Genomic DNA, 17,714 nt, shown 5'->3' with positions numbered 1-17,714 from the left:
TAAAATACAAATCAGATCAAAACACACGAGAGAGTGAGAAAAGGGGCTCGCTCGCTCCAGGGTTAAAATTAAAACGTCCTTAAGTCCAGCAAAAGAGCTGGGGGTCTAAGGTTGAAGGGAATTGGCACGGAACTTAGAATTCTCCCTAACCCCCCCTCACTTGTCCTCTGGTGCCCCCAACCCCCACTGGCTTGCACACTAGCGAGCATAGACCCCCCAGCCCCCTTTTTTAGAATATTTCTGCATGTTGGGAAGGAGCTAGAATAAAGACTGAGTATTTGGGATTCTTTAGTGAAACTGGTTCTTCCTATTGTCCCAGTGTCTCACATAGTCTTCAGTGTCCTTTTCCTATACACTGTAAATGGAAGGGCCAAGGGTACCAAGTAGCTACAAAGTACAAACATTTGTCACTGATACATTTCCACATTTATCAGGGGTGTGATCTTTGAAAAGTCATATCTGTGTCGGTCAATCTGTGCCCAGCACTATACTAATGGCCCGATTAAGCACTATCTTTTTGTTCTCCTTGGCATATTTCTTAATTACATCAGTGCAAAGGATGTCGTCCACATTCTTCACTTCCACATGCTTCACTTTCTTTATAGAATGCAAAGGATGGAGCTGTTCACATTCTTGTCCTATTTGTTTGCTAAGGTATCCAGTGATGTAATCGCTGGAAATAACATTGAAGGTGACTTGATATTTCTTTTTTAAGGCACTATCCAATACTTTCCTCAAATATTCTAGGACTGGAGTTTGTTTATATAAATGCACAAGTCCTCAAATATGTTTGTGGGTGGAGGGGGTGTTTAGTGCCTTTAAAACAAAATATTGAGTCACTCTCAATGTTATTTACAGCGATCACTGGATAGCCTGGTTACTCTAGTTCTACAGACGCTAAAATCACTTGCTAATCTCTTCAATATTAAAACACGTTTCAACAAACTACTGTCTTTATTTTCCAGTTACTTCCAACATGGCAAACCCCAAAGAGAAAACCCCAATGTGTCTTGTGAATGAGTTAGCCCGTTTCAACAAGGTTCAGCCAGAATACAAGCTTCTGAGTGAAGAAGGTCCAGCACACTCAAAGGTAAATGTTGTATAAATCATGCTGCTCAATTTTATTTAAGGTTTTCGTTTGTAAGCTAAAACTTTGAAACACTAAACTCCACGCAGTTACTAGAAACCTAAAGAATGTGTTTTTACGATGTATGTCTCATTGGGCCAGGAACAACATTGACGGAAGTACTGCTGATCGTCATAGGTTTTTGAATTTGCCCACACCCTGTTAAAAATGTGCATGTTCCTCTTGCAGAATACACTTGTGTTCATTCATAATTGAAAAACACAGCACACGTTGTACTATAGTACTTGGATATTCTTTTTTTGCAATACATGGCTTGAGTTCATCGTTTGTACATGCTTTTAGGTGATATTATTCTCCAGAATGGGGTCTGGCATGGATTCACATGCTCATGAATATTCACCGTCAGGCTGGGAATCCTCGGTAAAGAAAAAATCAGTATCAGTTTTGTTTCTGATCTGTCTTTCTTAGTAGTAACCAATCACTGGTCTCTGGGTCATACTGCCCCCAGCCAATGACTTCCCACTCCCTAAGCCCTGCCTCTGGCAGCCATCCTCAGATTTTTACAGCACGCTCAAGTGTTGGGAGTCCTCGTGCTTTAGCTCTGGAGTTTTTGCTGCGTTTTCGCACTTTTTCAGGAGATTTTCTCATTTTTTCGGTTTAATCGAGCCTCAAGCTCCACCGTTTCTACTTCCGATAATGGGGACCCGTTTCTGAATTCTTCTACGCCCCTCAAGGGTGAAGTTTACACTTCTTGGAGTATTCCGGAAGATCTGCGGCCTACCTCAACGGACTTGGCCTAGGACAAGGGAAGCTCGACGCCCGGATCCAAGCTGTTCAGGTGCTGCCCTGGATGCGGATTGCAGAACGTTTTCAAGGAGGACGAGCACTCGCGTTCTCTCTACTGTCTTCATGAGGACAAGACGCACGTGGAGAAGGACTGTGCGTTCTGCAAGAACCTTTCGGAACGGACCAAACAAGATCGTCGTTCCCGCCTTGCCGCTTGGCTGGAGAAGGGCACAGCAGGTGAGAAGGTGAAGAAAAAGTCTGAGCGGGCTTCTAAGTCCTGTGAAGGTGCCCCGGTGACGGGGGCCCAACAGAAGGCCAAGCACCGCGAGTCCGCGGGCACCGGGAGCACCGAAAGGTCGGGCTCTTCGGCTGCCAGGCAGAGCGCTACTTCCCCGGCACGTTCGACCATGAGCCAGCGCTCTGGTTCGGGGAAGAGGAAGTCTGAGAACCCGGGTAAGCCGCTGGGGCGGACCCGGTCAATCTCGAAGGGGGAGCGAGGCGCTGACCCTCCCCCCAAGGCGAAGGCCCAGGACGCACCTAAGGTGGTGAGGGCTTTGATCCATCCGGCAAAGGCCTCTGTCGAAGTGGTCGCTCCAACCCTGGCGAAGCTGGCTGAGACTACGCCAGTGGAAACGGCCTCTGGGCCCAGAGTATCCCTGCCACCGCGGAGGGAGTCCTCTTTCCAGCCCATTGTTAAGACCCCCGTGAAGCCCCTGGCGGAAAAAGAGGGGGGGGGCGGTGGCCATTACAGACCCGGAATCAGCCTCTGAGGAGGAGCTGGTGGAAACGGAGAAGGGCCTCAACGAGAGGTCCATAGGCCTCAACGAGAGGTTTGAGAAGGTTCGATCCCAGGGGACGGTCCCCACTGACGTGATCGAAGATAGCGACGATGGCGACGTAGAGGGCCCAGTGGAACGGCCATCCCGTCCGTCGCAGCCATTACCCGAGCCCCAGGATAGCTCGACGGCTATTTTGTTGGCAATCCAATCCTTATGTACCGAGATAATCACGAGATTACCATGGACCCCGACGGAGGATCCAGAACCGGGCCCGTCGGGAAGCCCTCCGAACAAGCGGAGGAGAGTCCAACCCGCTCCGCCCTTCGTGCCTGCGAGACCTGTGGACCCCCTCGTCCTCGCCGGACCCTAGAGCGGAAACGGCGCCGGACACAGCGACGGGGATGGGCAATGACACAGCAGACATCCCTTCATCACCCCCCCCCCCCCCCCCATGTGCTTCCCCAGCCGACGAAATTGGCTCTTTCCACGCCATGATAACCAGGGCATCCGAGCTCTTCCAGCTCTGCCCTGAAGAATAAAAAAAGGGTTTCTGTACCAACGACGAGAGGCCAAGAGGAAGACGGCCCTCGCGGTGCCTTTGCTCGACGACCTCTGGAACGAGGGGCTTGCTGTCTTCAAGAACCCTTCCACGTCACCCGCCAAGAGGGACAGGTACGAGAAGAAGTACCGAGTCCCCGATGCCGCCCCCTTGTGTCTCAGGGGCCAGCCCACGCCGGACTCTGTCGTCTCGGCAGCGGCTAAGAAGAAGGCAGCGGGTGCGGCGGCTTCAACTTCCACTTCCCCGCCGGACAGCGAGGGCAAGAAGTTGGACTTCATGGGACGACGAGTCATCTCATCGGCGGCGACAACGATTAAGGTGGCCAATGCCTTAGGAATCGTGGCCCGCTACGACATGGAGCTCTGGTTCAAGATCGCTCCCCTGCTAGACTTCCTACCTGACGACAAGAGGGCGGAGGCCCTAGAAATTCTGCAGGAAGGCGAGGTGGCGTCGGATCACGCAATAACGGTGGCAACGGACATTGCCGATACCGGATTTCGCCAACTGGGCAACGGAGTTTGCCTCCGATGACGAGGATGGCTCAAGGCGACAGACTTTTTCCAGGACGCCCAGACCAGAGTGTTGGACATGCCGTCCGACGGCCACAACCTCTTTGGTAAGGCGGTGGACGAGTCTCTACAGGCCATCAAGACAGACTCGGAGACGGCCCGGGCCCTAGGGGTGCTTCAACAGCGACGGACCTTTCGGAGCTCCGGAGGCAGACAGGGTGCCTCCAAAGGTTCCAGCGGTGGCTGCTCCACTTACCGCCAGGCGGCCGGCTCCTCTTACCAGGAGGTCTACAGAGGTCGCGGCAAGCAAGGGGGATCCCGCCGTCGTCGCCAAGGAGGCCAAGGCGGCAAGGCCGCCTCCAAGCAAGACTGACCCGGCCGTGTTGTCGGGGCCCCCACCGAAGCACCCCGGTGGGAGGCCGGCTGACGAAGTTAGTCAGCATGTGGGAGTCCATCTCCACCGACCGTTGGGTGTTGGACACCCTGGCCAACGGGCACTTGCTGGAATTCCAAAAGTGCCCTCGCATTACTCCCGTGGCCAGGAAGGAAAATCACGTCCCTCAACTGCTGTTGGAGGTAAGGGCGATGCTCAAGAAAGGTGCCATCGAGCTCGTCCCCAGAAGGCTCCGGGGCTCTGGAGTGTACTGCAGGTACTTCTTTGTCAGGAAGAAGACAGGCGGTTGACGCCCCATCCTGGACCTGCGTCGCTTAAACAAGTCCATCAAGGCGCAGAAATTCAGGATGGTCACCCTCCAACACGTGCTGGGACAGCTGGAGGAAGGCTACTTCCTGTCGTCTTTGGACCTGGAGGATGCTTACTTCCACATCCCTATTCTAAAAAGGCACAGGAAGTTCCTCAGGTTCATGGTTCAGGGATGCCACTACCAATTCAGAGCCCTACCGTTCAGATTAAAGTCGGCACCCAGGGTTTTCACCAAGTGCCTGGCACCAGTGGCGACGCGGCTGCGCCTGTTGGGGATCCACGTTTACCCCTACCTGGACGACTGGCTAATCCGGGCAAGGACAAGGGAACTCGCTGTCGAACACACGGCGAGGACCATCCGGTTGCTCACGGAGGTGGGGTTCGCCATCAACTACCCCAAATCCCACCTGGTTCCATCGCAGATAGCACTGTTTCTGGGAGCGAAGGTCGATACAGTGGGGCAATTGGCCTCCCCTTCAGAGGAGAGGACCAAGACAATCCTGGGCAAGGTGCGGCGCCTGCTAGCCACGGACTTGGCCAGGGTGAGGTCCATCAAGTCCCTCCTCGGGATGATGTCCTCATGCATCTACCTTGTACCGCTTTGCAGACTTCGGATGCATCCGCTACAGGAGTTCCTCGACGCCCGCTGGCTTCAGGCGAGGGGCTGTTTCGAGGACAGGATCCCTCTCGACGAGGAGTTCCGTCGGGCGTTCTCATGGTGGGGCATCCGTGCTCACCTCACGACAGGCACGGAATTTCAAATCCCGCCGTTTCAGGAGACGGTGACGACGGATGCCTCTATGGAGGGTTGGGGGGCCCATACCGGAGACCTCCACGCAAGAGGCCTTTGGCTCCTGGAGGAGAGTTTTCTCCACATCAACATTCTGGAGCTCCGAGCAGTGTTCTGGGCTCTCAAGTCGTTCCTTCCGTCCCTCAAGGGCAAAGTGGTGAGGATCTTCACCAACAACACCACCACGATGTTCTATATACGGAAGCAAGGAGGCACCAGATCCCCAGCCCTATCCAAGGAGGCCCAGGATCTGTGGCACTGGGCCACCGCCCAGGGGATGTTTCTGGTTCCCTTCCACCTGGCAGGAATAAAAAAAACACCATTGCCGACTCACTCAGCAGGGAGCTGCGCTCGTGCCACGAGTGGGAACTGCGCCAGGATCAAGTGGATCGACTCTTCCAACGATGGGGCAAACCCCAGATCGACCTGTTCGCGACAGCAACGAACTCCAAGTGCCAGAGGTTTGCCAGCAGGTTCCCACAGCCGAGGAGCATGGGCGACGCTTTCTCGTTCCCTTGGGATGGCCTGTTTCTATGCACGTTCCCCCCCATTGCCATTGCTGCTACGCCTCATCAACGTGCTCAAGAAGTCCAGGTGCAGGATGATCCTCGTCGCACCGGCGTGGCCGAGGCGGGTCTGGTTCCCGGACCTTCTGGACTTGTCAACGTCCCCACTAGTCAAGCTGCCGGCGGACGCGGATCTTCTCTCCAGGGAAGGAGGCGCCATTCTCCATCATGACCCACAGTCGCTTAACTTGCAGGCCTGGCTCCTGCAGCACTAGAGTTTGGAGGGTACGATATGCCGGCTGATTGCAGAGAGGTTCTTGCAAAGGCCAGGGCGTCCTCAACTCTCAAGTGTTACGGTCATAAATGGAAGAGGTTCTCGGTCTGGTGCCGTGCACAGAAGATTAACCCTCTGCGGATTACGGCCCCTCAAGTGCTGCCGTACCTACTGTCGCTGGCCAAAGCTGGACTGGCTCACACCTCCATAAAAATACATCTGGCTGCCATCTCCCGATATACCAGGACTACGGGACGGGCGTCCTTGTGGTCTCATCGCCTGGTGAAGGAATTTATGAAGGGACTATTCCGATCATTCCCGCCGGTGAAGGCTCCTGCCCTGGTGTGGGAGCTTAATGTGGTGCTGACCAGGCTCATCGGAGCCCCATTTGAGCCTATGCATTCGGCACCTTTGAAGTTGCTGTCGTGGAAGACAGCGTTCCTCGTGGCTATCACCTCTGCACGACAAGTGGGAGAGATTCAGGCCCTATCTTGCAAGCCTCCATACTTGACTTTTCATGACACGAGGGTGGTGCTGAGTACGCACCCCTCCTTCATGCCCAAGGTGCCGTCGGACTTCCACCTCAACGAGCCCTTGGTGTTACCAGTTTTCTTCCCGTCGCCTTCGACGCCGGCCGAGAGGACTTTGCACTCGCTGGATGTAGCTAGAGTACTGAAGTTCTACGTGGACCGCACGAAGAGTTTTCGGAAGATGTCACAACTGTTTGTGAACTTTGGGTCTGTGAATCAAGGGAAGGCTCACTCGAATACTTCCATTTGCAGATGGCTCTCCGGCTGCATCATGCATTGTCACCGGTTGGCAAGCCGACCGCTGCCCGGCTGTCCGAGAGCCCATTCGACCAGAGCGATCGCTACTACCACGGCGTTCCTGTTTGGTGTGCCCCTGCTGGACATCTGCAGGGCTGCGACGTGGAGGTCGACGCACACCTTCACAAGATTCTACTGCGGCGATCGGGACTCCAGAGAGGAGTCCAGGGTCGGCCAAGCAGTGCTGCGCAAACTGTTCGCTTAAGGTGAGCCTGGTGAGGAGGTAAGAGATGCTTAATGTTGAGTTGTTGTATTGCTTAATGTTGAGCCTGTTGCCACCTCCCGTGGTTGTGCATGTTTATACTGCTATGTATTCTTTTATTCATGAGCATGTGAATCCATGCCAGACCCCATGCTGGAGAAGGAACAAGTTACTTACCTGTAACTGTTGTTCTCCAGCATGGGTCTGGCATGGATTCACATGCGAACCCTCCCACCTACCCCTCTGCGGCTCTTCACTTGGTCATACTGCCACTTGGTGTGCTACCAAATCTGAGGATGGCTGCCAGAGGCAGGGCTTAGGGAGAGGGCAGTCATTGGCTGGGGGCAGTATGACCCAGAGACCAGTGATTGGTTACTACTAAGAAAGACAGATCAGAAAAGAAACTGATACTGATTTTTTCTTTACCGAGGATTCCCAGCCTGACGACGGGGAATATTCATGAGCATGTCAATCCATGCCAGTCCCATGCTGGAGAACAACAGTTACAGGTAAGTAACTTGTTCCTTTTGTTGGTTTCACTTTTGCTGGGGTACCAAATTATCTCTGTAGTGGTACCATTGTATTGTTAGAAATATAAAATATACATTGCCACCGGGGGGGCGTGGCCTAGAGGGCCATGTAGGTGGACGTGTGCTGGAGGAGATCCTGTGATCCTGCAAAGATCCTGCTGAATAAGTGCATTAATAAATGCCTACGATCGTCTAAATTCCAGATGAAGACTTATGAACGGGGCGGCCGTGCCCGCTGACGTTTGCAAGCATAAGAGTGGAGCCGTGACGGAGGGATTTATGGAATAAGATAGCGAGAGCCGGATAGAAGGAGGAGGCAAAATGGCCGACCGAGAATAAGGACAAAGGAATCAGCTGGCCGCGGGATGGTGAGACGGCCGCGGCGGACTGGAGGCGAAATCGCACACCACAAAAAGCAGAGCCCCCTGAGATAACGTGCAGGCATGGAATGACCCGAATGCCCGCAGCGCAAAAGAAATTGCTGCGTGGGGAGCCCGGCACATGTGCAGGAGTTCCTCTGACATACGGCAGCGGAGGCTCGCACGGCGACAGCACCCGCTTACACGGGCTGGATGGTGGTGGGGGCTGCCATAGAGCAAAATCATAATTGCGGAGCTGGTGAAGGCCCCGGAAGATGCAATGTTTCAGATAGGCATGTAGCCCAAAGAAATAACAATAGACAGCGAGGCTCGTGTTCGGAGGCCACAGAACGGTAGCTGCGATCCTGGTAGTGTATGCAAATAGGGATCGCGAGGAAGGCAGCGGAGTAACATAACTGCCAGCTGAGACCTGAGCGCGCTGGATGGTCGCGCTACGACGGCACTGGAAGCAACGAGGAGGCTCGGTTGCATCAGAGCCAAGAAAGTTACGTGAGCTGCAGCACCGGCGCCCCAGACAGCTGATGCTGATACTCGGCGGTGACCCCCAGATGAGAAGCGGATTGCCCGGGCTGGGACACTATTATAAAAGCAACGGTAGTGTGAATAAAATGCTTTGAATGGAAACTGGATGGCACATAACATCGTGCCATGACATTTCCAAACACAACAATGGCACTTCCAGGGGCGCAAACGCCTTGGTAGAGCGCATGACTACCTCTGGTATCCTGGCACTGCCCAGCAGCAGTGAAGAAGGGAGGGCGCAGATCGACAGGCCACTGTGAGCCGCCTAGGATTGGCTGAGGGGGAGGCTGTATGAGCCGCAGCGGTGTTGGTGTCCCGAAGACTGGGTGGCGCCGACAACATTGAGACTAAGTGTGCGTCTCCCCGCTTGGAACAAAGAGTAGCCTGCTTGCTGGTCAGCAAGCCTCGTGACTGGTGGACTCAGGATGCGGCTAGAGGTGGCAAGACCCGTGGGTGGGGCCCGATAGCCGAAACTGGGGACTTCAGTGACAGTAGTCACTCGCTGGTGATCCGGACAAGAGTCGTAGGGCATCCCCATGGAGGACTCATTGGATTACGTGGGAGAGCACAATCCATTGCGGCAAATAAGGGCTAGGCTCGGAACGCTTCTGAGGAGGCTGCATTAAAAACGAGAGACTGCAGCGGGTCGCCCCGCTGGAACTGCAGACCACGAGTGGTGGGGCTGACCTTCTACACATAGCTGAAACGCGGTTACCAGTCATTTGGTCGAAAATAAATGGTCGAATGACCATTTGATCGATGTAAAATGGTCGGAAAAAAAAAGGTTGAATCTTTTTTTCTTTTTTTTATTTTTTATTTATGGGGGGTTCCCCCCCCCCCCCCCCAACCCCACTTTTTTCTTTATTAAAAAATATTTTTTAAGCAACCAAACTTAAAAAAATATATATAAATAAATTCGACCATTTTGATTCGATCAAATGGTCATTCGACCATTTATTTTCGACCAAATGACCGGACACCCTGAAACGCCATGTCCAGCAAACCTCCAAGACTCAAAGGGAAGCAGCCTACGCTGGACGAATACGCCAGGACGCCGCCCGGCCCGGAAGGTGCCAGGAGCAAGGACAGGCCCCCTGCGAGCAGCATGGCCGTCGTGAGCACGAACCAAGAGGTCCTGGCTGCAATTGCAGACTTGAAGCTGGCATGGGAGGCCAAGCTTGAATCGGCTGTGACTGAACTAAAAAAAGCGCTGGACCGCAAAGTCGGAGAAGTGCAGGAAGAGGTGAATCTTCTCTGGCAGGATGTAAGGTCACTAGCGGAGCGCACCGAGAACCTCGAGAAAGAGGTGAGCCCGAACACAGCGGACTGTGCTTCACACAAGTCGGACCTACACGCTCTGTTGCAGCGGGTGGGTAATTTGGAAAAACAGGGCGGAGGAAGCGGAAGGACGGGCCCGGAGAAATAACATCTGCATTGTGGGCTTGTCGGAGGGAGCAGAAGGCCACAACCCCACAGAGTTTATTGAAACCATGTTGCTGCAGGAGATACCTGGAGGGGTCCTGTCTCAGGGGTTCGCGGTGGAAAGGGCGCATAGGGCCTTGATGAAGAAGCTGCCGCCGGGTAACCCACCTAGGCCAGTGATCGCCAAGATCCTCAACTACCGGGATCGAGAAAGGATACTGGAGCACTTCTGCAAAGGTGGTACAATTAAAAGAGGGGCGGCACACATAACGGCATACCCGGACTACACTTTGATGGTGCAGCGGAGTCGAATGAACTTTGGGTCTGTCAAGAGGAGATTGAGAGAATCCGGCCTTAAGTACATGTTGCTTTACCCAGCAAAATTGAAAGTCTTTCACAAAAACAGAACTTTATTTTTTGAAACTCCGGTGGAGGCCATGGGATGGCTCGATATGCAAGGCTGCCCCCAGGAGTCGGACACCCAGACGAGAGGAGAAGATGGAGGAGATAAGTAATGCACAGTGGGCGCCTGACGGAGGTGCGGCTTGGAACTATGGGACTTGATAAGTCATTGATGCGGCCCATTGGCCAGAAGAACTAGGCTGGATAGGAAATGAAACATGAGCACTGTGACTATTGCTTCACTATAGAGCCTTGCAGCGCTAGTCTTTACACCCCCATTTAGAAGTTAGTTTTGTCACCAATAGTGTGGTGACACCCTGCTGGGGTCTTGGCCTGGGGTTCCAGGGTAGGTCCAAACGCAGGGGGAGCCTGAGATCCAGGGATGGAGCTGGGCATTTTTTGGGGCAGGGCGGGGAGGGGGGAGGGAAGGGTGTGTGTGCGGTGGTTGGTTGTAGTTGAGGAAAGAGGAGCGGGGGGAGAGGGGAAGGGAAGTTGGGAGTGTTTGTAGTTTTAGGAAGTTTGAATTGGGGGGAGGGGGTTTGAACTGGGGAACGAGCCTAGGGGCACTGAGACGGAAGTGGGATCTGTATTGCATGCATCATGCCAATGGCATCGGGTAATCTCAGAATTGTTACCTGGAATGTGCGTGGCCTCAATAGTTACCTAAAACGTAATAAGGTGATGATGTACCTGAGGAGGATGCGGATTGACATAGCTCTGCTACAGGAGACCCACCTCACTAAAGAGAAGCTGGAGGTGGTTAAGAAAAAATGGAGAGGCAATGTCATAGGGGCCACATACTCTGCATATGCAAGAGGGGTAATTACATGGGTGGCACCACACGTGCCATTTCAGCTGCTCAGCTCGACGATAGACCCAGAGGGCAGGATGGTGGTGGTGGCGGGACTCCTGGAAAATAGAGAAGTAAACATTAGAAATGTGTACGCCCCCAACCATGACACAGCGGCATACTTCAGATCCCTATACAGCAAAATTAGCCCCATGGTGGGAGGCGCAATGGTGTGGGGAGAGGACTTTAATTGTACCCTGAATCACAGGGAAGACAGGTCAGATGACAAACTAGAAAAGCCGGCGCCGGCAGCCAAGGCGCTGTTGACACTGTTGAAAGACCTTGGCCAAAAGGATGTGTGGAGACGATTGCACCCAGTGGACAGGCATTATTCGCACTACGCAGCACCTCGGGACCTTTACACGAGGCTGGATTATGTGTGGGCGTGGAATACAAGGCCCGGGTGCTGTCCGACCATTCACCTTTGGTCGTCGAATGGCGACATCAACCCCCCAGAGCGCGAATCCCAACATGGAGGCTCAGAACTGAGGCCTTACAGGATTCGGGATTTCGAGAAGATTTGAGGGAGGCCATTGAGGAATATTTCGAAATTAACACAGGTAGTATACGCTCCAAGGGAAAAGTATGGGAAGCATTTAAGGTGGTGGTGCGCGGGGTGGCTATATCCAAATCCAAGGGGCTCCAGGGGGGTATTGAACGGGAACTGCAAGAAACAGAGAGAGAGCTAGAGGGCTTGATACAAAGTGGGGGGACCACCAGTGGGGACGGCGCCAGGATTAGGGACTTACAGATGACCTGTAGTGAACTCTGGGACAGATTATGCAGACTAAATTACAAGAAATATACAGAGAGGCTACATGCAGGGGGAGACAAGCCGGGTAGATTACTAGCCTGGTTATACAAAAATGAGACCCCCGGTCCGATGATCAGAGAGGTCAAGGACGCGGAAGGCCAAATCTATAATACCCAGGAAGATGTAAACAGGGAGTTCCTCAAGTATTATAGAAGACTATACGAGGATACAGGAGGAGAGATGAGCCAAGAAATACAGGAAACAATAGAGGACATAGGGCTGCCCACCTTGGATGATTTGGAACGTGCGGGGCTAGACGCCCCCATCACCTTAGACGAATTGGAGATGGTGATCCAACACCTGCCCACATGTAAAGCGCCTGGGTCGGATGGGTTACCCAGTGAGTTTTATAAAACATATAAGCAGGAGCTACTTCAGCCGCTACTTGCCATGTTTAATGAGGCCTATGAGCAAGGTTTACTGCCGGTGTCTCCCTGCGAGGCAGTAATCATCCCGCTCCTGAAACCAGGCAAGCCAGAAGGGGACTGCGGGTCTTATAGGCCCCTGTCTATGCTCAATCAAGACAGTAAAATACTCACGGAGGTTCTGGCCAATAGGTTAAAGAGGGTAATTGGTAAGCTAATACACTCAGACCAAACAGGCTGTGTCCCTGGTAGAAACATTACAGATAACCATAGGAGGCTGCACCATATTATTGATCAGGCCGAGGGAGACCCGGGTGAGCTGGCCATTGTGTCATTGGACGCGGTCAAAGCATTCGATTCAGTGCGGTGGCCGTGGTTGAAAGTGGCCCTGAAGGGATACGTGATGGGGCCAGGATATACCAGATCGGTCCGATGTTATATAGCTCCCCGATTGCGAGAGTTAAAACGGGAATCATAATCTCTGATAAATGGCAGCTCAGCAGGGGGACCAGTCAGGGATGTCCTTGGTCGCCCATGTTCTACATTTTGGCATTAGAGCCGCTGGCAATATGCCAGCGGTAACAATACGGGGAGGTTGGGATCTGAACGACAGGCGGCACACACCTGATATCATTGTACGCAGACGATATGCTCCTATCTGCGCTACACTGAGGAGAACCTGCAGTATGTGTTGGAGGTGATGAACCGTTATGCCACCCTTTCGGGCATATCTTTGAACCCCGGGAAGTCCAGTTTGTTCCCCTTGGGTAGATATAGGAACACCCCACTGGAGAGATTACCAATCCTGCAGATACCCTGGCAGCCCGTGACATTCCGGTATCTGGGCGTAAACATTTACCATAGGATGGAGGTGGAGCACAAACACAATACAGGGAAGGCAGTTGAGGGCATTAAGAATTGCATGGTGTTCTGGTCTCGTCTACCCCTGGGCATGAAATGAAGAGCAGCCCTGTTCAAAATGGTGGTTTTGCCCAGACTTTTGCTTTTTTGTGAATGTCCCGTTCCTTGTTCCCAAATGCTTTTTTGTGAAACTTCACAGCATGTGTAGGTGCTTCCTATGGGGCAACTCCAGGAATAGGGTTGCCCTGTGGAAACTGCAAAATACAAGTGATAAGGGGGGCATAAATCTGCCGAATTTCGAATTGTACTACTTAGCGGGACAGCTGTTATATGTAGCTAGCTAGGTGGCTGTCTACGGAGGACTCTACGGAAGCCAGGCTTTTACGAGGTGACTCTGCCCCTTACTTCCTAAATGAGATAGTGTGGCTGCATAAAACGAAAGTGGCGGAGATGGGGAGATTGCTGATGCTGGGCTGGGAGATCTGGCGCAGAGCATGGAGAACAGTGGGCGACCCAGACCCGCTCTCACGGCAGGTCCCGCTGGTGGCACTATGTGGGGCAGACTCCCAACTGCTCAAAGGGGTCTGCAGATACTGGGAACCGGTGGGCATAGCTACCCTCGGAGATATATGGCAGGACGGGGAGGCAGTGGAATTTCAGAGGTTGCAGGAGGAGACAGGGGTGCATGGAGGCCAATACATTACTTACACCAGGCTTATTAAAAGGGTGAGGGAGAGGTGGCCTGAGACGGTGTTAACGGAAGAACCTGATGCCACTTTGGAAATGATGTATGACGTCTCTGAGGGGGGGCACAAAATATCAAGGATATATGGGCTCCTGAGTACAAAGGCAGGGAAGGAGCTGCCCCAACTGAGGAATGCCTGGGAGGAGGAGGTGGGAGAACCTATGACAGAGGGACAGTGGGATAGAGCCCAAAAGTACCACAAGAAGGTGTCCCGGAACGCAAAGCTCCAGCAGATTCAGCTGAATGTCACCCATAGAGCCTATTTGACCCCCAGAAGTATAGCCAGGTTTGGAGGCTCGGCTATACAGAAATGCCCCAGGTGCGGGGAGGAGGAGGCAGGGTTGTTGCACATGTTCTCGGCCTGCCCTGAGATACAGAGATTCTGGGAAGAAGTAAGGACGAGAATGGCTGGCGGGGGAGTGGAGCTTGATGTGAGGTCTGCTTGGGCATGCATGCTTGGGAGCTTTCCCAGGCCACGTACTTCAAAACATATTAGTAAAATGAAAGATCTGGCCTACGTGCTGGCCAAGCACAGATTCGCAATGAGTTGGAAGGCGGCCCACAGGACTAGGGTGGAGATTTGGTGGGCGGACCTCTTGAGATGGGCAGAAGCAGAAACTGTGGTATGGTTTGAAGCTGTCACCAGGGGAGGTGAGGAGGAAGTAGGCCCCCTGATAGCCTGGAGACAACTGGTGACCTCAATGGTGAACCCTCACCAGGACAATCGGGAAACAGAAGACTCTGGTGAGTCGACGAGTACTGAGATTCCCGAAGATGTTCATGTAGATGGCACAGAAGTGACAACTCGGGGGAAGACAGTAAATACCTCTGTGTAATATGATATGTGCTACGTACTATGAACATCCTACAAGGTTGTAATTTTGTTTGTTTTTGATGTAATAAAAATTGTTTAAAAAATATATATATATACATTGCCACCTGTTTTATCTAGCATAGCGTGGTCATCTGTGTGCATAGCCTGCTTTTATGTCAATTTAGCTACTTTTCAAGTATTCTTCATGTTAAGGAGCACTTAAGTTTTGCTAAATGTGCTGTTGTGAGGTCCTTCTCCAGGTGGGCGTTTGCTTCCTAATAGCAAGCCTAAGCCCATACTGTATTGGATCTGATTAGGGATTACTTGCCCTGCAGTAAAAAAGTGCACCGTTTTCCTCTCGGCTAAAAATGTAAAGTGGTTCCCTTAATTAAGTGCTGGGTTAGAGTCACTTAGACAGGCCTCTAAGAGGTATTCTGGCTGGATCTGTGTCCATGCAGTTGGAATTTCATGTAATTTTACATTGTATGGGAGTGTTGGTATTTTCAGGGGCTATGTAGGACTTTGAGAAAGACCAAGGTTTCCAGCAGAGTTTAGATGCACACGTTCCTGCAATGACTTAGTGAATACATGAAGCCATTTTGTTCTTATGTCCCAGCTTTTAGTCCTGTAAAGAGATGTCTCTCCATTCTAACTTAGCTGGTGGCCTATCACTTTAAAAAAAGAGATCAACACACACCGGGGTCAGTTCCTTTTGCTCCCTTCCTGCTCCTCCTATGTCACTTTTTATTTCTCATCCACTCCAGTAGGATGTGTACTTCTGATCCTGGAGACTTTTTCAAGGAGAGATTACTTTAGCATATGTTGACTCTGAATAGAATTGTACCATTGTGTTTTTCCACCTCCACTTAGTTTGTTTTTTATGCCTCCAAGGTTAAGCTTTAAGAATGCCCTTCCTTTAAGCATATTGCCTCTTGTTACGCCCCTAATTCTTTATGCCTAAAATGTTTAGGGTCTTTCCATCAAGTGGTTTTAAGTGTTATCTTTTTGGGCTACTCGGGGTTTAGACTATTATAACTTGGTGTATTTGGAAAGAAAACAGTAGAGGGGCTCGAACCCCAAATGCATTTTTCTTCTGTGGGTGTTTGCTGGGAGCTAAAAACCAGCCATTTGAGGCTTCCTTAGAAGCCAATTGCAAGCACTAATCTGCGATAACACCAAAACACTCTTGTTGACAATGAGTGCTCAAGGTGTTAGTCTTTTAGACCTAGCAGAGGGGAGGTTTCCAAATCAAAGGGCTTGGCTTTCCCTGAGAGGGAAGCTTCAGTCACATTTGGTTACTTTCAGCTCTTTTATCAGTTGCAGCTCTGTTTGTAAATTGGGGTTTAAGCTGTGACAGATTTGGTATAGCCAGACATTCTGATGCTCACAGCAACAATAGACTTTTGAACTTCTTTGACCTGAAGGCGGACTCCCTGCGACAAGAGTAGAGACTCCAGTGTCTATGATTAATAATACCTGGCCTTTCTAGCTTTCAGAAAGTCCAATAGGGGAGACCATGAGTTGAAATATTTTTTTAAAGGCATTACAGACCATTGCAGAGATTTTCTCCATGGCCAGTGTCCCCCAGATCTGAACTCCCCATTTTGTCAAAACTGGGCCCAGGTTGTGAGGGGGAGAGTCGGCACCATACTGATTGCTGCCAATAGATGTGTAGATGCACTCTTTCCTCATTAGAAGCCTGAGGATAAACGCCCTCCGTTGAAAGCTGTAAAAACACAATTACATTTCTTGGATTTGAGATAGGACTTCTTTCCAGTATAATTGTGATACAGAGCATGCCCACTACATGTGACTCGGGACCACGTTCTCCGCAATTCGCAATTCTTCGATCATATGGAAGGTTTCTGGTAATTCTGTTCCATGTTTTGGGTGACATTTACAATCAAATTGATGGTTGAACATCATGGTTTTGTGTACGGTCACCCATGTGTGTCAAAATGCCCATATAAATGAGCTTTCCCAATACAAAAGTATCTTCAAGCTATTTGGTACACCTTGACACTTGAAACTTCAAAAAGCTGATGATTTTTCTATGCCTTTTAGTAGTTCCGGATCCTGCCTCTTGAATCTTGCTCTGGGTGATCCTATGTTGTACTTGTATGAAGCGGAAACGTTCCTCAGTGATTACTAATTTGGCCTTCAATTCCTGCTAGTGAGTTGGATATCTGCCTTGTAAAGGTGATCCACTGTGGAATTGACCCTGTGATTCCCAGCGAAAAATCTGAATTGTACACAATATGTTTCTCAAGCTCTTCCCGTGGTGATGCCTGCAAATACCTTCCCCTATCCCAAAAATGTGTCAAAGATTTTGTAGAAGCTAGTAGGATACCATCAATTTGCCTATCCTTTTTTGATGTAAATGGTAAATTGGCTTGTGTATTATTGTGGAAGCCTGCTCCAACTGGCATCCTATTTTCACTCTAAAGGGTAGCAATCATTCCAGAATGGCTCATCTGCACAGCAAACCGGCTACTCTTCATACAAGGTGCTAGAACAGATTTTCATTTTGCACCTGTCCTTCCATTGATTGCAATGGGACTGTTGGGTAGAATTTCCATCCTCCCCACTAAGTGAGTCCACCAGCATTTTTTGCTGGACTATTTTTTTCTGAGACTCCTGAGTGAGTGTGAACCCTTTTCCTCACTCACTCATTTCTTTTCTGCGGCTGTGGGAACCCTTTTTGGTCCACTTTGATGGAGTCTGCATTCCTCCATCTTTTTGATGGCATCTGTAGTTTACTATTGCAGCACCCTGCATCTATTGTGCAGTGTTGCTGGGAGCTCCTTGAGCTTCCCTCTTTGATTTTATTGAATATTCCTTTACTAACTTGTTATCACCAGGATGGGGGGGATACATTTGATCCTACCTAAACTTTTCTTTTGAGAGATCACCCCACCTTATGTGGACGGCTGAGGGGATAAATGATATTCCTTTGCTCACTTCTCCTGTAACTTTCTAGTTACAGT

At 51.2% G+C, this 17,714-nt stretch overlaps 1 protein-coding gene across 2 annotated transcripts in view; it reads left to right on the top strand.

Moving 5' to 3' along the window:
* STAU1 (staufen double-stranded RNA binding protein 1) overlaps positions 1–17,714 on the top strand; it is a 1,155,286-nt gene that overhangs the window by 112,522 nt on the left and 1,025,050 nt on the right. For both annotated transcript variants that reach the window (XM_069651277.1, XM_069651276.1), the window contains exon 3: positions 966–1,090. In XM_069651277.1, the coding sequence (XP_069507378.1) occupies positions 966–1,090 (125 nt within the window). The remainder of the gene's footprint in view (positions 1–965; positions 1,091–17,714) is intronic.

Source organism: Ambystoma mexicanum, chromosome 3p, assembly GCF_040938575.1.
Source record: "Ambystoma mexicanum isolate Mex_15411 chromosome 3p, UKY_AmexF1_1, whole genome shotgun sequence".
Classification (NCBI taxonomy): Eukaryota; Metazoa; Chordata; class Amphibia; order Caudata; family Ambystomatidae; genus Ambystoma; species Ambystoma mexicanum.
This window is presented reverse-complemented; position numbering and strand designations above follow the sequence as displayed.